The sequence below is a fragment of the Sarcophilus harrisii genome, chromosome 6 (assembly GCF_902635505.1).
Source record: "Sarcophilus harrisii chromosome 6, mSarHar1.11, whole genome shotgun sequence".
NCBI classification, from domain to species: domain Eukaryota; kingdom Metazoa; phylum Chordata; class Mammalia; order Dasyuromorphia; family Dasyuridae; genus Sarcophilus; species Sarcophilus harrisii.
In genome coordinates, this window is record NC_045431.1 from 183,087,618 (window position 1) to 183,110,005 (window position 22,388).

The 22,388-nt window shown below is 35.1% G+C and overlaps 1 protein-coding gene across 1 annotated transcript in view; it reads right to left on the minus strand.

Moving 5' to 3' along the window:
* Positions 1-22,388, minus strand: part of LOC100926515 (peroxisomal acyl-coenzyme A oxidase 3-like) — an 85,980-nt gene that overhangs the window by 39,990 nt on the left and 23,602 nt on the right. Inside the window, 4 exon segments of the mRNA XM_031942373.1 lie at positions 1,445-1,565; positions 2,931-3,053; positions 4,123-4,305; positions 8,002-8,098. Coding sequence (XP_031798233.1) covers positions 1,445-1,565; positions 2,931-3,053; positions 4,123-4,305; positions 8,002-8,098 — 524 coding nt within the window.

Below are 22,388 nucleotides of genomic sequence, written 5' to 3' on the forward strand. Positions count from 1 at the left end.
TTCCAGTTGAAACAGATCTTTTTTTTTTTTTTTTTTTTTGCAATCTTTGAAATTACCTTCTGCTGATAATTTGTTGCACTCCCAATATTTGTGGGTTTTGCCCATCCAGAGCTAATTCAGAGGCCGGATTTCATAATCATTGTGAGGCTTGTAAAGAAGGTCAGAGAGAAATGTGTATCATCTCTGCCATCTTGACTCCGCCTCCTTTTTTATTCTTAAATCAATCAGCTGTTACATGCTCAGTTCTAGTTGTTGCATCTTGTTCCATTACCTACATACAGGATCCTCAGGATACAAATAAGATTATCTGATACTCCCAGCTCTTCAAGGACTTGTCACATTTGATCCACATAATCAAAAACTTTAATGTAGTCAATGAAGCAGAAATATATATTTTTTCTAGAACTCCCTTGCTTTCTCCATAATTTGACAAATGTTGGCATAATCATTACAAGAAGATATATTTTTTTAAAATGCCAAAAAGAAATTGAGCTCCAAGAAATGGAAAAACCAGTGAAGGTACTGAAGAGATAGTAAATATATTTCTTTTGTCATGGCATTAAACAGACACCTGACTATCTACTTTATCTGATGGTCCTTGTTCAATTGCTTTTCTTTGTCACAGAATGGGTTCATTTTCTAGAGGATTGTGCTGATACAAAGACAAAGGCATTAAATAAGGAGAAGTACCTGGCAAACTTCAAAATCTATAAAAATATGAATTATTGCTTTGCTGTAAAATACCACTGAATAGAAAGAAGAGGAGACCTTTGTATCACTGGGATATCCTTAAACAAAGAGATTTATCACTGAAAGCGTTTACATTTCTGATCATTTGAAAAGTTTATGAGAAAGGTGCAAGAGGCAGTTGATCTATCAAATTTTTGCTAATACAAAAACTTGAAGGACTAAAAAAGATTGAAATATATGTATTTTCATTTCTGAAATGTTTACCAGTAAAATCAGTATCTGAGTTGTCAAAATGGAGTATTTTAAAATGCTTTTTTAAACATAATGTTCCTAATTGTACCGATTTTTAAACTCACAAAACATTTGTCTTAAGGGATCTTGCCTCCTCATTTTACAGATGAGAAATTGGGTATGTGAAGGAATTAAATAACCAGTCCATAATTACATAATAGCAAGTTAGGTATAACCAGGATTAGAACTCAGGGATTCTGATTCCCCCAAGTCAGTGGGAGTCACTGTACCACTTTCTCTCCCCACTGAGAGAATCCCGTCAATGAACTTACCCAAGCAGTCAAAAGAAAAGTCAGAATTCAAATTGATTGACGTTGAGTTCCTCTTGAAATGCTGTATTGCTTTGCTTCTCACAGATTCTATGTAATGCATTATTATCTTCAGTTCAGAATAAAGGGTCTTAAGGTATCCAAAGTTAAATGGTAGAACTAGAGGCAAAAGAGAAGACTATCTTCACACTTACTGGACAAATAACCATGCCCTCCACAAGCTTCTCGACATTCCTGAGCTCCTTGCTGGGCAGTCCAGGAAGCTAGAGGTTTGCCAGCAGATGCTAATGCATGAACTTCATATCCAAGTTCAGCCTTAAAAAGAAAGGATTAAATAGAAGGTTTTTAAATCCTCAAAACACCATAATATTCCAAAGAAGGCTCATCTTATCAAACAACAATTATTTTTCAAAATTATATGTAGGAAATTAATGGTATATTAAATTATGCATATGGTATAGCTGAATTTGGAAATCAGAAAGAAAACCTGAGATCAAGTACTTGCTCTGACACTAATCTGTGTGACTAATGGCAAATACCTTTAGTTTTGGGAACCTCAGTTTCTCAAATGAAAAAAAGAGATAATATTTACATTTCCTGTCTCATGGGGTTCCCATGAATTTTGCAAATGTTGGAGTACTCTACATATATGTAAGATAATATTATTATGATTACTGTTGGTATTATCCTAAATGTCCTCATTATTTATAGTTAATGGAATAGAAATGATGAATAAGTCAGATTATAAGTTGAGAACCATTTGCTGTATCAGAAAAAAAAGCCAGAGGGATACCCATTAGAAAAAGAAATATTGAGTTGACAAGCGGAGAACTTAGAGATCATTAAATCTAGCACCTCATTTTACAGAGGAAGTGAGTCATCTCAGAAAGAAGTGGGCACAAAGCTGCCAGTGGCAGAGAACTAGAACCAAAGTTTTTTGGTTGCTAATGCAGTGCTGTTTCTGGCACATCATTCTAATACTTCTTCAACCTTACAATTTTGATGATGAAATATTTAATTCTATGAACCAACTATAACTGTAGAAGAAATTAACAAAAATTGCAAAAGTTTTTCTGAGAGAGTGGAAAAATAGGAACACTAATACAAAGTTAGTAGAGTTGTGAACTGATCCAACCATTTTGGAGAACAATTTGGAACTATCTCTAAAGACTATAAAACTGCTTCTCCTTTGACCCAACAATAATATACTTCTGGGTTTATATCCTGATAAGATAAAAAAAAAAGGGAAAAGACCTATTTGTACCAAAATACTTATAGCATTTTTTTTTTGTAGAGATAGAGTTAGAAATTGAGAGGATGCTATTATTTGAGGGAAAGGTTGAACAAGCTGTACTATAAAAATGATGGAAGAGATGGTTTCAACATAACATTAAAAGATTTATATGAATTGATGCAAAATGATGTGAGCAAATAAAGAACAGTGTACATAGTAATAACAATACTATAATGGGAATCAACTCTGAAAGACTTACTATTTTTATCAATACAATGATGCACCACAACTCAAAATATTTCTTAAACACTAACTCTATGAAAAAAAAGTTTAATACTGTTTTGAGCTAAAAGGGTACTGTGTCTTTATTGGACATAAAATAGTTATTTAACTAGTATCACTTTATCAACTATAAGCATGCCAAAAAATATTTGGTATCATCTTACCTGTCTAATACTTTTATCATTTTGTAAAAGGCCTTTTTGAAATTCTATCATGTCCTCGAACAAAGTTTTTGCAAAATGATCTAAGGCATACGCAGCTGCCAAGTAAGGAATCAGGCGCCATTGCTGAAAAAAAAATCTTAAATTAATATAATACACTTCATACTTACCTTTAACCAAATGTGCTATACATTTAAGTAAAATTTTAAAAATTATTCCAATGATTTTTTCTGACCCAGTTCCAAAATCATATTCTTTTCAATACCCCACCAGCCTAACATTATCTTACTGACAAATTTGTTTCTTACTTCATTTCATTTAAATTCTTTTATTTAAATGAGGAAATAAAAAGAAAATCTTTCTAACAACGAGAGCTGCCAAACCACAGAAAGAAATGCCTCATGACTTCCTAGTCACTGGAACACCATCTTTCCAAGAAGATGAGGATAATGATGATGAAAGACTGCATCCTAATGGTCTCTTCCAACTATTAGAAATCATCATCTATTCTGACAAATGAAAATATGGCATTGTTTTATATAATTTCAATGATCATTTATGACAAGTTCATAAAAGAAATATGGTCAAAATCAACATTTACAAATCAACTATTTATTTTGCTAGCTCTCAGATCTCAGTGATGTGGGTACTCCTTTGACTGATACAGATCACATCACCTCCATGTCTTTTCATTTTATTGTTCACATCATTCTACAAATTCTTTGGAGGATCCATACTTTCTAGAGACCTTCCTTCAAGTCTTTTAACATTTCATAGACCTCAGTCCAATAATCAGGGCCCTTGCCTCCACTTCTGCTATATGACTATTTCACTTCTTTTTCAAGTTATGAAAATATTAAAGGCAATACATTGACTATTATAAAAATCCCTTTACTATGTTCCAAGCAATATATAAAGGCAACTTTACTACCAAAATGGTGTTGGCAAGGATTAGTTGTTTGGGGACTTATGGCATTGAGTCAATGATTCAAGATTGAATGCCTTCCTGTGTTGAGGTCTCACTTCTGCTGCTTTATCTTCGACATTGAAAAGTTTCCCTAATCTTCAGTCACTTAATAGTAGCTGTTTAATTCAGTTTATAAATAAATTCTATCACACACACATACACACACACACACACACACACACACACACACCATCACATAAAAAAAAATCTCATTTCATGAGTTGATACCTGCATTTGATATTCAAGAACTGGAATTTCATCACCGTCACTTGGTCCAAACTGACGACGAGTTGCTGAGAAACGAATTGCTATTGATAAAGCCAGTTTCAAATTCACCACAGACATTCCAATAACGCTAACTCTACCAGGAGACAGAGAAAACAGTGAAGCAACAAAACGTTGTTGAAAATCCTGTTGGTATAAAAGATAGAAATCACTCAAGTAATCAGAAAATGTGTTGCTTGCATTTATGAATAAATAACATTTCAATTAATTTAGCAAATATTTATTAAATACCTGACTGGATAAGAGTTAAGGAGATAAATATACTTAGCTAAAGCTTTTATCCGTTCCTATATAGCATGTTTATCAAATTTGAAGATGCCAAAAATCTAGAAGTGACAGTTAACAGACTGGCCAATTATAATTAGAATCCAAAAGACTTTTGGTAGTCTAGAATGTTGAGCCAAATGTAAGAAAATTAAATGTGAGAAAAGTTAGTTCAGGATGGAAAAGAGCTACTTAAAGAAGAGTAAATATGTGTGTGTATGTGTGTGGGGAATCTGGGTTTTTAGCAAGTCATAACCTCAAAATGAAGTTAATAATAGGATCTAGCAGCCAAAAAAAGCTATTAGAAGCTATTAATGCCCTCTTAGGCAGCATTATTGAAGCACAATATTCAGAATGATGGACATAAAAGTGTTGCTGAAGTTGGAATATCTCTAAAGCATTGGGTTTAGTTTGGGATGACACATTCGTTTGGAAAAACATTAAAAAACTAGATGTATCCAGAAGATAAACAATATGGTAAGAGGGCTGAGGACTATGTGATATAGAGAAAGGCTGAAGGAACTGGAGATATTGAGAGAAAATACTTAGAAAATAATCACCAACTTCACTAAAAATCTGTCATTTAGAATAAAAGAATGAGCATTTATCAGCTATTTATCATCTGTAAGGCAGGAGAGAAACACAGATTTCGGCTTCAAATCAATTGGAAAGGCTTGATGGTCATTAGGGTGCAATGGTAGAGGCAAACCGTGGTTGCCCTAGATTTGTTTGTCCATGCCCAACTTTAGGAGGAAAAAGCTTTCTTTGTGAGTCCTCACAGGGCTTTGAAACCTGCAGCAGCAGCAGCTCAGTCACATTTCCATAGGGTGGAGGTGGGGCAGGAAGCAGGCCACTGCTGTTCCCAGGACTCTTAGGCTTGGGCTCCAGGGCTACCTTGACCATGGCCTGAGGAAGTGGTGCTCAAGGTAACAGTGACAGGATTTGCCTTGTCCATCCCACCTCTCTCCCCCCAGGGCTTGCCTGCCTGCCCCACTGGGTCAGTTGGCTGGCAGCTGGTGGGAGTAGTTGGCCCCTTCTTCAGAAAGGCTGCTCTCCAGATGGTTGCATGGGCTGTCCTAAGCAGGGCAGGTGGGCTTCAAAGCACTACTGTTCCAGAAGTTTTGGGGTTTAAATGCCCAATGATGGAAACTGGTTGATGGCTGGTATTAGTGGTATTGAAAACAGGGGATTGATCCCCTTAATGATGCCTATGGAAGACATCCTGGAAATAAGGATGAAAGCATGGGAAGAGGAGGGGGGCACTACCATTCTGAGGGCTTGTGTACTGGTCCTGAACTATGTCCATTTGCTTCTGAGGGGAAATGGAGATCAAGATGGTGGGGATGAAGGAAGTCTGAGTCCCTGGCTTTCTTCAGGATGCCCTGCCACTTCAGCTAGGCTGCTTCAACTGCCCTGGGGGTACAGAAGATATAAAAGACTTGTTTTGCTGGGAATAACCAATAAAAATTGCAGAGAAGTGGGTTTCAATTCTAATTAAGAAAATAGTTAACACCCAGAGCTATGTAAAAGGAATATGCTGTTGGAGGAGGCAGAGGGTTTCATGGGACTAGAAGACTCCATGCAGAGGCTGGCTGGATAACAGCCCTTGTCAGAGATGCTAGGTAGGGGATTCCAGGGGAGGTCTAGAGCGGCTCAAGAGATTCTCTGGGGTCCATATTCATGCTGATTCCGGGATTTATAGAACTTACCATCTAGTCATGATTTAACATCATAAATTAATATTGTCCATGAATCACATGCATTTATTTAATACCTACCACATGGCAATCACTATGTTAAACATTATAAGAATCATATTCAGGGACAAACTTGATCTACTCTTAAAACTCAGCAAGTTCACTCCATTTTTATGCTTCTGTACTCCCTGGCTGCTTTCAAGTAAGGAGGAGCATCTAAGTGAGGGCTAGAATGGTGGCTGTCTTGTCTCCCCTCCATAAATCTTTTGTATTTATTCTTTCCTACTGTTAGGTCAAGGAGCATCCAGACATAGGACAGCACAGGTTATGGCTGTGAGCTTCAGAAGGTTGGAAGAGCCAGCAGAGGTCCCCTCAGCAGCTGGAGGAGATAGCAGAGACTCTGGGACTGGAAGCAGCCACAGCTGAGTCTACTGAAGGGCTGACCCTGAGCAGAGATCTGCTTGACACAGTCCAATGGCGGGAGGACATCATGTGTTGCAACGAGCTAGCTCAGCTAAGTACGACAGTAGCTCACCTCTTAGTGATACTACACCTAGAAGTTAGTTTGGTGGGAAAAGAACTCCTTATGCAAAAAGTCTTGAGGTATCTACTGACCAAATGTGTTCCCTACATATGAGACTAAGTACCTTTCAACTTTAAATTTGAGCCCACTGCCCCAGGGAAGAGTACACCACACAGTTTGGGGAAATGCCTTTTGTCTTTTTATTCTTGCTATACCTTTCTAATAAACATCATTTTGTAAAAGGTAGATATCAGCAAACTAATCATTCTGGAGATGGAGACATGCTGGATAGAGGGACAGGTGCAATAATTTTAGAAACCTCGGGGCTTTAGGGTTGTCCATAGAATCTTGAAGAAAGTAGGAATAGCTGTTAAACTCTGGGGATTTAGGCTGTCAGTGTGAGTTCCAAGAATGAATCCATAGGGACCTTGTGGAACCTTCTCAGAGATAATTTGGCACTCCTGAATTCATGGAGAACTGCTGAAAAGATTCTCAACTCAGTATTCTTGCATATGGAAATCCTAAATTATAATGCCCTTTTAAAAATAGCATTTCTCTTTCTTTTGTTTTAAATTATAATTTCATATGAATTTTTTATAAGTCAGACCAATTTATTTGTTAAATTTTGCTTATTTCATTACTTATGTATGATATCTGGTGTTTTACTGTACCAACAAAGACTACTGAAGCTAATATGAGAAGCATGAATTTTGCGACTTGAAAATATTCATGTCCAACTTACAAATACTCACTCTTTTTTCCCTTTTTGCTTTTAAACAGTCCTAGACCTCTTGGCTCACTGTGGCAACCTTATGAACAGCAGGTCTGTATACACAGTTGATGTAAACACTGTGAATAACTAACCCACAAACGTTTAACCCCATTAGGGAGCTGCCCAAGCACTTGGAGCTATCTGATCCTGTCTTTCTCTTAAAGTAGAGTCAGCTTGTCCTACAGATAGATACATCCAGAATTCTATTGAAGTAGCAAGCATCCATGGGGGAAATTTCAAATGCCCTTTAGAACTGGGAGGTCCCTTAAAGTCTCCTAGTTCAACCTCCCTGCAATTGTCCAGTTGAGAGACGTGAGGCCCACAGAGGTTGAGCAATTTGTTCACATTCACATAGTTTATAAGTAGCAGAAAACTAGGATTCCAATACCAGTCCAACACTCCAGGTTTGTTCCTTCTACTGCATCCTATTGATTCCAAAGGGCCAAGTTTCATTTGATGGGAAAATGTCTCTCTTGGTATAATGAAAGATGGATCAGCTATTCATGGGAATCTGTGCATCTGATAGTCATCATTTCATATGCAGATTTAATCTTGGAGCACAGTACCTTAATGGAAGCATTGTAGACTCCCTCAGGAGTGACATCACCTGTTCGGTTTAGCAGGTTTTCTCGGGGAATCCTCACATTATGAAACATGGTGAATCTGTTCAAAAACATTAATAAGACAATTCAGAATTGTAAAAAAAAAAAACCTCTTAGTTCGTGTAACAAAAGCTTGGTTATACCACTGATTCTGATACTTCACAAGTTGACTGTAGGATACTGTTAACAATTAATTAAATATCAGGACTGGCCAAAAAAAAAATCTGCTTACTTTTGTATGACAGGCTGGCTGAATAATAAGAGGAAGAATACTTCCATCACCTGACATAGTAAAGGACAAAGAGGAAATTCTGAAGTGTGTAGGTACATCCTTTACTGCGAATTTACAAAAAAGAAAGTATACAAGAATGACAAAAACTAAGAAGGTACAGAGAGATGGTTAATTGGAATGATGAGGGCCAGTGATGAATGATATCATGAAACTACAGGAATGCTTGTTAGAACTATGTTATATCCATCCACCAACAATCATTTATAGACTCTCCATAATGTGCCAGGCACTACTACATACAAAGAAAACAGACAAAAAAATTAAAAGAACTCATATTTTATGGGGAAAACAACACCTATACACACATAAACAGATAGAGACCAAATATATGAAAGGTGCTTTTAGAAGAAGATGACAGTTGAAGCTGAGAGAATCAAAATAGATACACTATAGAAGGTGATGCTCCAGCAAAGTCTCAAGAAAAGTGTCCATATATTCCTAGGATCCCAGGTTTTGTATTGGAAGTAATCTCAGAAACTAATTAGTTCAACTCTTTCATTCTACCAATAAGGAAACTGAAGCCCAAAGAAATTCAGGGATTATTCTCAGGTCACAAAATCAGCAGATGACAGAGCTGATTCAAAGGGGCAGAGGCAAGGAAGGGATTCATTACAGGAAGATAATGTGTATGAGGAAAAGTAAGGGATTCTTTGAACCATCATGAAAGGGAGCAATGTGTAACCAGACTGAAAGGATAAACTGGGACCAAGTTTGTGAAGGGCTTTAAATGGCAAATCGAAGAGCCTGTATATGCACCTAGAGATAATGGGAAATCACTTAATTTAAAGATGAGCTTTTATTTCTTTGTACCAGACTCCTAAGTCTTCCCAAACATGTTTTTCAGGAAGAGCAAATCATTTTACTCCTCTGACATTGATTGTCCATAGGGGATAATAAGATTTGAACTACATATACTTCATGGCATTGTTATCAAAATAAATGCTTTGCAAACTTACGTGCAAACTTTCAGAAACTTTTCAAACTTTCCTCCTTGTGCTAACATATTGGTAGATGCAAAATGTATTTGTGTGTACATCATTATTTATATAACTACTACTATTTGTGATTTTTTAAAATGATGATTTCATTAAGTTCAGTTGTTCAAATAAGAGAGAAAACAAATAGGGGGAATGTGAACTGGATTTTAAATTAGTAGGCCAAGATACAAGCCATAAGCTTGTAACGTACTACTTTTGCACTAATAGGCAAATCACTGAACATGTCCAAGACCCAAATTTTGTTTTGCAAAATGGGAATAACAGTTATACTACCTATCTTACAAGAGTACTGTGAAGATAAAACCTATCAACATAGGTTAAGATCTTGGTAAACTATAAAGTTCTATCTATATATAAATGTGATTTATTATTCATGCTATGGATATACTGGTTGAAATTAGTGCTGGCAAGAGCAGAAACATTGGTATAATGGGTCAGCTAGATGGTATAATGGATAGAGCACCAGTTATGCAATCAGAAGAATCTGAGTTCAACTCTGATCTCAGACACTTAATATTTACTAGCTCTGAGACTCTGGCCAAATCATTTAATTCCAATTGCCTTACCAAAAAAAAAAGGAAGGAAAGAAAAAAGAAATAAGAAAAGAGAAAGATAAAAAAGAAACATTATTGTACTCTCTTGACATAACAGCCACACTTGCTCCCATCTAGTTCTCATAATTCAGGTATCTCATTTCTTGTTTTGTTAACAGTCTGAGTGATACAAAAGGGCAAATGTCCTTTAATGGTAAATATTTTGAGGCGAAATAACATCAGCAGAAATCACATTTTGTTCTCAATTTTTAAGTACTGCCTCCCCTCCATGTGCTTAGATAACTCAGATAGCATTTATTTCAATTTCCTGAGATATTTCTGTATGGTAAAATGAAATTACAAGACCTGTTTATAGAAATGTGTTGAAAAGATCCTAAAGACAAATGTTAGAAATTCAAATTCAGCTATTTAAAAGGGAACCAAAAGTGTTAAAAGGGTCTGGGAAAATAACTGAATTTTTTTTTATTGACACCTTGCTAAATTTTATAATGTAACATGATGAAAACAAAGCAAAAAATTATTATAAAAAATAGGGCAAGTACTAAGCCTGCTGGCTTCAAGTACTTTTAGGGCTGTTTCACAGAAGAAGGAATAGACTATCTGCTTGATTGCTAAAGGTAGAACTAGTTAAGCTGAAGAAACTTCAGAACAAAAACAAAAACAAAAAACATAAGCTTAAGAGAATATAAAGCTCCTTAACTCTTTGAGTTCTCTGAAAGTAGACATGCTGTTTCCAAAAGCATAGACTCCTCTTCTTCCCTTGCAAACAAAGGCTGGCAGATCTCTTAAGCAGTAAGTCTGCAAAAGGACTTCCTTTGAACCAGAGTTTGAACCAGATGGCTGACTGTGGTCCCTTTTAACTCATATTTCTCTATTATAGGTTTCAAATAGAAATGAATATTTTTCTCTTGAACTGAAAAATATGCTTGGAGAGATCATAATGGCTCTAGTTTTTAAAACATTGGACAACCATATACATTTATATAATCAAAAAATATTAATAATGAAAGGATTCTGTTTGCCAATTCAGAAAAATTTATTTCACAACACTCTAGAGAATGTGCCTAGTCACATTCACAGATGTTATACAAACTGTGCTAAATGTATTTGAAAAATATCAGTAGTTCCTATAGCAACTTCTCTTACTATTATGATCATCCTCAATTTCATATGTAGTATCTTCTTATTGAATCAGCCATAAAGAGAACTTTAAAAACAAAACTAATGTACTTAAAATGACATTGAAGCTAGAGAAGTGGTCAGCTACAGAGATGACATTTTGTTGACCTCAAGTAAGATTATTTTATCCATCATTAACAAAATCCAACAGCAAGAGATAGAAAGAGAAATTCCATTTAAAATAACTGTTGATAATATAAAATATTTGGGAATCTATCTACCAAGGGAAAGTCAGCAACTATATGAGCAAAACTGCAAAATACTTTCTACACAAATAGAGTCAGATCTAAACAATTGGAAAACTATTAAGTGCTCTTGGATAGGTTGAGCTAATATAATAAAGATGACAATACTACCTAAACTAATGCTATTTATAGCATAATCTATGCTATACCAATCAGACTCCCAAGAAACTATTTTAATGACCTAGAAAAAATAACAACAAAATTCTTATGAAAGAACAAAAGGTCAAGAATTTCAAGGGAACTAATGAAAAAAAATTAAATGAAGGTGGCCTAGCTAGATCTGATCTAAAACTATAAGAGAGCTATAAGACAGCTATAAGAGAGTTGTAAGAAGAAACAGACAACAAAACTATAATAGTGGGAGATCTCAACCTTGAGCTCTCAGAACTAGATAAATCAAATTACAAAATAATAAGAAAGAAGTTAAAGAGATAAATAGAACACTAGAAAAGTTAGGTATGATACATCTTTGGAGAAAACTAAATGGAGACAGAAAGGAGTACACTTTCTTCTCGGCAGTTCATGGAACCTATACAAAAACTGACCATATATTAGTATATAAAGACCTCACATTCAAATGAAGAAAGGCATATATAGTAAATGCATCCTTTTCAGATCATGATGCATTAAAAATTACATTCAATAAAAACCAGGGAAAAATAGACCAAAAAGTAATTGGAAATTAAATAATCTCATCCAAAAGAATGATTTGGTGAAACAGTAAAGCATAGACACAATTAATAATTTCACCCGAGGGAATGACAATAATGAGACATCATACCAAAATATGTGGGATACAGCCAAAGCAGTAATAAGGGGAAATTTTATATCTCTAAAGCCCTATTTGCATAAAATAGAGAAAAAGAAAATCAATGAATTAGGTTTGCAACTCAAAAAGCTAGAAAAAAGCAAATTAAAAACCCGTACTCAAACACTAAACTTGAAATTTTAAAAATAAAAGGAAAGATTAATAAAATTAAAAGTAAAAAAAAAATATTGAATTAGCAAATAAAACTAAGAGGTGGTTCTATGAAAAAACCCACAAAATAGATAGGTAAATTTGATCAGAAAAAGAAAAGAAGAAAATTAAATTGTTAGTCTTAAAATGAAAAGGGACAACTTGCCATTAATGAAGAGGAAATTAGAGCACTAATTAGGAGTTACTTTGCCCAACTTTAAGCCAATAACTTTGATAACTTAAATAAAATGTATGAATAACTTCAAAAATATAGGTTGTTCAGATAAACAGAGGAAAAAGTTAATTGGTTAAACAGTCCCATTTTAGAAAAAAAATTAGAACAAGCTATTAATCAATTCCCTAAGAAAAATCCCCAGGACCAGATGGATTTATATGTGATTTCTACTAAACATTTAAAGAACAATTAACTCCAATGCTATATAAACTGTTTGAAAAAATAGGGAATGAAGGAGTCCTACCAGATTCCTTTTATGACACAGACATGGTACTGATATCTAAACCAGGTAGGACAAAAACAGAGAAAGAAAAGTATAGATCAATCTCCCTAATGAATATTGATACAAAAATCTTAAATAAAATATTAGCAAAGAGATTAGAAAGTCATCCCAAGCCATAACCAAGTAGGATTTATACCAGGAATGCAGGGCTGATTCAATATTAAGAAAACTATTAACATAACTGACTATATCAATAACCAAATTAACAAAAAAACATATGATCATCTCAATAGACGTAGAAAAAAGTTTTTGATAAAATTGAACACCCATTCCTATTAAAAATACTAGAGAGTATATGAATAAATGGACTTTTCCTTAAAATAGTCAGTAGCATCTATTTAAAACCATCAGTAAGCATCATATGTATTGGGGATAAACTGGAACCATTCCCAATAAAATCAGGAGTAAAGCAAGGTTGCCCATTATTACTATTACTATTCCATACTGTATTAGAAATGACAGTTTTGGCAATAAAAGAAGAAAAAGAGATTAATGGAATTACAGTAGGTAATGAGGAAACCAAATTATCACTCTTTGCAGATGATATGATGGTATACTTAGAGAAGCCCAGAGATTCTACTAAAAGGCTATTAGAAATAATCCACAACTTTAGCAAAGTTGCAGGATACAAAATAAATCCACATAAATCATTATTTTTTATACATCACTAACAAAATCCAAAAGCAAAAGATACAAAGAGAAAGCCCATTTAAAATAACTGTTGAAAGGATAAAATATTTGGGAATCTATCTGCCAAGGGAGGGTCAAGAACTATTTAAGCAAAATTACAAAACACTTTCCATACAAATAAAATCAGATCTAAATATTTGGAAAAATATCAAATGCTCTTGGATAGGTCGAGTGAATATAATAAAGACAACAACACTATCTAAACTAATCTATTTATTTAATGCTATACCAATCAAACTACCAAGAAACTATTTTACTGTCCTAGAAAAAATAACAAAAACATTCATTTGAAAGAACAAAAGGGAATTAATGAAAAAAAATCAAATAAACGTAGCCTAGCTGTATCAGATCTTAAACTACATTATAAAGCAGCGGTCATCAATACCATTTGGTCCTGGCTAAGAAATAGACTAGTTGATCAGTGGAATAAGTTAGATTCACAGGACAAAATAGTCAATAACTATAGCAATCTAGTGTTTGACAAACCCAAAGAACTCAGCTTTTGGGATAAGAATTCCCTATTTGACAAAAACTCTTGGGAAAATTGGAAACTAGTATGGTGGAAACTAGGCATTGACCCACATCTAACACCATATACCAAGATAAGGTCCAAATAGGTTCATGATCTAGACATAAAGTATGATATTATAAGTAAATTAGAAGAACATAGGCTAGTTTACCTCTCAAACTGTGCAAAAGGAAGGAATTTATGATGAAAGAAGAGCTAGAGATCCTTACAGGTAATTTTGATTATATTAAGTTAAAAAGTTTTGTTGTACAAACAAAACTAATGTAGATAAGATTAGAAAGGAAATAATAAACTGGGAAAACATTTTTTACATTCAAAGGTTCTGATAAAGGCCTCATTTCTAAAATATATAAAGAATTGACTCAAATTTATAAGAAATCAAGCCATTCTCCAATTGATAAATGTTCAAAAGATATGAACAATTTTCAGACAGAGAAATTGAATCTATTTCTAGTCATGTGAAAAGGTGCTCCAAATCACTATTGATCAGAGAAATGCAAATTAAGACAATTCTGAGATGCCTCTACACCCCTATCAGATTGGCTAAAATGACAAGAAAAGATAATGACCAATATTGGAGGGGATGTAGGAAAACTGGAACACTGATAGTTGCTGGAACTGTGAACAGATGCAACCATTCTGGAGAGCAATTTGAAACTATGTTCAAAAAGTTATCAAACTGTGCATACTTTTTGACCCAGCAGTGTTACTACTGGGCTTATATCCCAAAGAGATCTTAAAGGAGGGAAAGAGAACCACATGTGCAAAAATAATGTTTGTGGCAGTCCTTTTTGTAGTAGCTAGAAACTGGAAACAGAATGGATGCCATCTATTGGAGAATGGCCGAATAAATTATGATAAATGAATGTTATGTAATATTATTTTCTCTAAGAAATGAGCAACAGGATGATTTCAGAGAGGCCTGGGGAGACTTACATGAATAGATGTTAAGTGAAATGAGCAGAACCAAGAGATCATTGTACACAGCAACAAGACTATATGACAATCAATTCTGATGGAAGTGGCTCTCTTTAACAATGAGATGATTCAAACCAGTTCCAATTGTTCAGTAATGAAGAGAGTCATCTACACCCAGAGAGAGGATTAAGGGGCTTGAGTGTGGACCACAACATTACATTTTTACTCTTTCTGTTATTGTTTGCTTGCATTTTTGTTTTCCTTCTCAGGTTTTTTTTTTCTAGATTCAATTTTTCTTGTGCAGCAAGATAACTGTATAAATATGTGTATATATGTATATATGTAATGGGCTGAGGTTTGAGCTGATGCACTGAGGTCCCAAGTACATGAGGCTAGATAGTAATTGGGCTATACTCTATTAATATACATGATTGGATAAAGAATGGTCCCTGCCCACTCTCCGTGCAAGTCCTGATGTGTTGTATAGGATGACGATTTTGGTGGGTGGAGGCAGAGAGAGAGGGAAGAAGACAAGCTGGGAGACCTGAATTCCTGACTCCTGTTGATTTAAAAATACACGATCTTCACATTTGGCGCCCAACGTGGGGCACGAACCCACGACCCTGAGATTAAGAGTCTCATGCTCTACTGACTGAGTTAGCCGGGCCATGTATAAGATATCCGAAATAGTGGCTTTTCTAGCCACTGGAAGACTCAGGACAATGAGATTAGCAGCTCTTGAGTGTTCCTGTAAGAGTTCATTCAATCGGACTTGGCGATAACTCTTTTCCTTGAATGCTTCCAGTTCTGAATCTGTAATTTTCCAAGGAGTTTCTCTTTTTAATTTCTCAGCAGTTGTTAAATCTTTACAGCTTTCATGAAGACAGTATGGTTCAATCATCTCTTCAAAGAATTTCCAACTTTCTTTGTTTGGTTTAATATTGATGTCACCAATGATATGGATGTCTGCAAATTTTATCCTAAATTTGCTCAAAAGTGAAGCCATCGCTATTTTTTCTTCTTCAATACGGTTTATCTTGCCTCCAACATAAATCCTTAATTTGCAGTCTTTCCATTTTTTCCTGAAAGTCAGGATATAGGGGATTAGGAGTGTTAACCCTCCATCATCAAACAACCACCAAACATCAATGGTGCCTTTGCCTTGCTTCTTTTTAAATTGAGTGCTGGCTTCCACCAGTCTCTGATTGAACTCTCCCACATGCATTGATTGGATTGTGTTAATGCCACTGTCTTTTTTGGGAACTTGCTTGATGATATTCAACTTCCCAGCCTTTTTGAACAGTCCCCGGATCCCTTTACTTCCTTCTTCACTCTCATTATTTTTAATTGTGGCTTCTAATGCCAGTCTCTCTTGTTCTAATTTTTCTAATTCATCTTGTACTTGCAGAACCTGAGAGATATCAAATCCTTGGCTGATTCTGACAATTACCACACCAATCTCAAAGTCAAAGGCATCATGTATAATTCCCACATAGTTCTCAATCTCTGCAGAGGGAGCTTTCCTCCAGTTTTTTTTAAATCCGATCACCATAGTGTTTGGTTTCATTCTGCCCAAGCCCGAGGCCTGAAGGAGACTTCTGACGCCATCCCTAAAGCAGTCTGCTGCTACTGCAGTGTAGAAAGCCTTAATTTTGTTCTTGAGAAGCCAGGCCTGCTTCTTTGCCATGCTGCTGTTCATCTCCTTCACACACTATTCTGCTACTTGTGTGTACAATTCATGTTTGTTACACCACATCGAGCCTGCACTGACTGAGGGGAGGGTCATCCCTAATAGCCTCTGCGTTATTGCTATGTGCTTGTGTAATACCTCCCATGCTGATGGGTTTGTGCATAATAAGACCCTTCAGCCCAGAAACCCGCTAGCAACCCCCATTTCCCTTTGGTGCTTTTCATCTCCCTTCCTGAGATGTCAGGTAGGGCGTGATCATCTCCTTTTTAGTGCTTTCACCGCCTTTTCTGAGAAGTCAGGGAGGCTGTGATCACCTCCTTTTCGGTGCTTTCACCTCCTTCCCTGAGAAGTTAGGGAGGCTGTGATCACCTCCCCTTGGGGGCTCTGACCTCCCTGAGGAGTCAGGGATGGCATGACCACCTGTGTTCTAAAATAAAAGAAAGCGGGAGATGTAATGGGCTGAGGTTTGAGTTGATGCACTGAGGTCCCAAGTACGTGAGGCTAAATAGTAATTGGGCTATACTCTATTAATATACATGATTGGATAAAGAATGGTCCCTGCCCACTCTCTGTGCAAGTCCTGATGTGTTGTATAGGAAATGACGATTTTGGTGGGTGGAGGCAGAGAGAGAGACAGGAAGAGAAGCTGGGAGAGATTGGGCCTGGGTTCGAGACTCCGAGCTGCTGGTTGTGTGGCTGCTGGTCGAGCTAGCTTCTTGACTCAGCTGCACACATTGCTATCGCCGATTCTCTTCCACCTCCGATCCTTCTTCACTGAGAATAAAGACTGACGATTTTCCCCTAACCTGAATTCCTGACTCCTGTTGATTTAAAAATACACGATCTTCACATATATATATACATATATATATATATATATATATATATATATATATATATGTATATATTGGATTTAACATATATTTGTAGCATATTTAACATGTATTGGACTACCTGCCATCTAGGGGAGGGAGTGGGGGGAAGGAGGGGAAAATTTGGAACAGAAGGTTTTGCAAGGGTCAGTGTTGAAAGATTACCTATGCATATGTTTTGTAAATAAAAAGCTATAATAAAATAAATTTAAAAAAAATAAAACTTGATCAAGAGTCTGAGCAAAACAATTTACCTGTGTGTTATTTTCAAAATTTTTCAAAATAATATTTTCAAAGAAGTGGGGGCTCCCTTCACTAAAAAAACAATTGTTTCACATATTACAGTTTGAAGGAGTTGCCTGGGGCATGGAGAAGTTAAATAAAGTTCAACTCAAGTGAGCCAGTGGTATATAAAGTAGGTCTAGAATTCAGGTTTTCCTGAATTCACAGTCTACACAATACACTTTGTTTCACTAAAAGTAGATTTATTTTTAAAAAAATCAGACTACTATATCACAGTCCAATTAATTAATTTACAATCCAGAGAATGTCTTTTTGAATACATTTGAAAAACTATCTCATTTTTTAAAATGTGGCCAAGTTTTAAAGGAATTGCTTACCCTTTGCTGTCAATGAACAATAACAAAAAAAATGAAACAATCATGATTAAATATATACTTGAAAATAGAATATTAATATGGCATTAACAAGGAAAGTTAATATTTATATTAAGCCATCATTACATCATAGGATATGAAGAATAAATAATTTAGCCCTGAAAGGGAACTTAGAAATCCTTCTATTTAACACTTTCATATTAGAGATAAGGAAAGAACCCCAACAGAGTACAACAATATTTACTTCAAAAAGTAAAGTGCTGTGCCCAACTCTATCCATAAAAAGAAAAAAAAAAACTAAATAGCTCTTATCCTTGAGGTAGTTATATTTTACAGGGAGAATATAATAAGTTCCCAGTTAAGAAATTACAAGGAACTTTGTGGCAAGTACTAATAACATTCTTAATTCAAACTTTCCTCACTCTTACCAGGGTTATTGTTGTAGCCCCAAATTTATCTTTCTTCCATAGCCTTCCCCTCTTCAGTCTATCTCTTACACAACTGCCAAATTTCTATTCCTCAAATATAGGGGCGATCGTGTTATTCCACTCATGTAGCTTTTGTAATTACAGCTACCTGTCCCTTCTTATAATAAGTTATAGAACTTAACGATGGGAACTATCTCACTCCTACCACCTCTCAATTGTACCTCTACGCCATCATATTAGCATATCAACTTAATGTTTGTTTCTCTTTCCAAAAAATTATCTCCTTGATTCTGACTCTTTGCTTAGATTCCCTTGGAACTTTAGCCCACTTTAATTGATGTCACAATTATCTCCCGGATCTGACTCTTTACTAAAATTCCCTTGGAAATTAGCCCACTGCTTGCATAATAAATCACATTTTTTGTGTTAAGCTCTGCACTAAGCACTGTACATTTGATCCTCACAACAATCCTAGGAGATAGGTGTTATTATGACATCCATTTTTACAGAAAAGGAAACTGAGGCAGGTAGCTGTGTGGAATGGAAAGATGAGATGAAGAACTTACAGGGATGTGTGAATTATTTTTCTTTATTTTATTTTCATTATTTCTGTATGTTCCTATGACCTACAATATGTGCAGGCCTCTATTTACTTAAACCTAGGCCAGTTACAGACATATTTACTTAACCTAAACTGGTGACATTTATCAATGTTTGATATTATTGAGTCTATTAGTTTAAATACTGTCAGCTTAGTTATCTGTTGACTTATGGTTTCCTAGAAAGCAGGTAATTTCAGGGAAACTGAAACATTCCATTCCCATCTCTTTTGGCAGCAATATCCAAATTAGGAGGCCCCACACTTCTTAAGGCTTTCTAATTTGTAGTATAATCTCTTGTAATAAAACCTGTAAAAATGGTATGTATTCACTGACTCTTTGGCCCTCCTGCTGTGAGTGCTTTCACTTCCCTTTATCTCTCATGGCTGGACTGCCCACCACTCATTAGTTGCTATAATAAACAACCTTTTCTGCTGTCTACTTTGAGTGAACTCTGAGTAGTCATTTTGGGTAAGGGTCTTTTGCATCCCACACATAGCGACTCAGTGTTTTGCCCAGGGACACACAGTTAGTAAATGTCTGAAGCTGAGTTTGAACTCAGATCTTCTTGAAAGGAAAAAAAAAGGAAGGGCTGGTTTTGAAGAGCATTATATATCCAATGAGATATTTTCTATTTTTTAAATTTTTAAAAAATTTAATATTTCGCCAGTTACATTCAAAACAATTGTCTTTGTTTTTAAGATTTTTGAATTCTAGCTTCTCTCTCTTATCACCACCCACAATTAAGAAATCATATGTGAAGTTATGTAAAACATTTCCATAAAAGTCAATTTATGAAAGAAAACAGATCTCCCATGAAAATTAAAACCCTCAAGAAAAATTAAGCTAAAAATAAAGAGAGAAAGAAATAGAGAATGTTTTAATCTGTATTCAGACTAGATCAGTTCCTTCTCTGGGTATGGATAGGATTTTTCATAATTCCTTCAGAGTAGTTATGGATGATTATACTACAGAGAATAGCAAAGTCATTTACAGTTGGGCATCTCAGAACATTGCTATTACTTTGTATATGCAATATTTCACTTTGTTCATGGAGGACTTTCAAGGTGTTTTTTTGTTGTTGTTGTTTGTTTTTTTGCCTGAGAATTTCCTCAAGATTTCCCAGAGAACAATAATATTCCATCAGAGAAACTTGCTTTGAATTATTTTACAATTATTATTGCTAATTGTATTCCCACCCACCCACATTTATTCTCTCTCCTTTCACCCTGTGCCTCCCATAAGGCAATTTCTGTTTGATTTCTTGCTTATGTTTTGCTCCAGACAAACTGTCTGACCTGCTGCTCACAAAGGCTACTCTCTCTCAATTCCATCCCTTTACAAAGGTGGATTCCCAACTAAGGAAAGTCACTTGCCTGTCAGTCAGCAACTGCCTCCTCCTCCTCCAGGAGGGCTTTTCTGGCTCACTGGCCACAGTTCATATCTCTCATATTTTATTTTTCCTACAGAATATCCACCCCTCGAGGATAAGGAGACTTTTATTTTTCCTTTTTCTATATTAAACAAATAATAGACATTTAACAAGGGGGTAGCTACAGTAGTACAGTGGACAGAGTATAGAGCTGGAAGTCCAGAAGACTCTTCTTAGTAAGTTCAAATCTGGCCTCAAACTACCTGTGTATTATTTACCCTTGTTTACTTCAGTTTCCTGATCTGTAAAATGAGGTGGAGAAAGAAATAGGAAATCATTAAAGTTTATTTTTGCCAAGAAAACTCCAAATGGTGTCACTGAAAACAGACTGAACAACAAGCATTTAATGTTCACTTAATTGACTTGAATCTCTAAATCCTTGGAAGCATTTAATAAACTTGATTCCCTCAGGACTGGAATCTCTTCTGTATAGAAGTCTCTTAAATGCAATATCACAATAATTTCATATTATTAAAGTTATCCAGGAAACTGTATAATATAAACTTATATTATAAACTATAAGTATATATACACATATATATTATAAACTATAAATACATATATATATATATATATATATATATATAAAATAAATTGTACATTATAAAGTGTTGGTCAATTTGCTCAACCACAGGAACCTAAATTCATTAGTGCTTTTAAAAGTAGACATTAATATATTGGACAGTATCAATTTTAGTAGCTAAACATTTTTCCTTTATTGTTGACTACTTAGAGCACTCTCATGTGCCTTTAGGTTGCAATATCATTTCAGTTTTTAAAACAGCATAATTTTTCTTTTCTTTTCTTTTTTTTTCATTTTGGAATTATTTTATTGTCCATTGATTTTTTTTATTATAATAACTTTTTATTGACAGAATCCATGCCAGGGTAATTTTTTTTACATTATCCCTTGCACTCACTTCTGTTCTGATTTTTCCCTCCCACCCTCCACCCCCTCCCCTAGATGGCAAGCAGTCCTATATATGTTGAATATGTCCTAGTATATCCTAGATACAATGTATGTGTGCAGATCCAAACAGTTTTCTTGTTGCACAGGGAGAATTGGATTCAGAAGGCAGAAATAACCCGGGAAGAAAAACAAAAATGCAAACAGTTTACATTCATTTCCCAGTGTTCTTTCTTTGGGTATAGCTGCTTCTGTCCATCATTGTTCAATTGAAACTGAATTAGGTCTCTTTGTCCAAGAAATCCACTTCCATCAGATTACATCTTCATACAGTATCGTTGTTGACGTATATAATGATCTCTTGGTTCTGCTCATTTCATTTAGCATCAGTTCATGTAATTCTCTCCAAGCTTCTCTGTATTCATCTTGCTGGTCGTTTCTTACAGAACAATAATATTCCATAACATTCATATACCACAATTTACCCAACCATTCTCCAACTGATGGGCATCCGCTCAGTTTCCAGCTTCTAGCCACTACAAACAGGGCTGCCACAAACATTTTGACACATACTGGTCCCTTTCCCTTCTTTAGTATGTCCTTGGGGTATAAGCCCAGTAGAAACACTACAGCATAATTTTTCAACACAGAACGAGCATTACATATTTTTTTTACATTTTCTTCAAGGGTCAATCTAAAATGATATTATAAGAGGCTTGTGAACTGTCTATTATTATGCTGTATTATACTAAAGATAATTATATATTTTTATAATTATATTTTTAAAACATTGATTAGAAAATTATATTCCATTCAATTAATATTATTTAGAAATTAAGGGAAAGTTAAATCAGATTATTGGTTTTAATTAAAATCCACTGGGAACTTAATTCAATTTATTCACATACTTATGGCTCTATTCTAG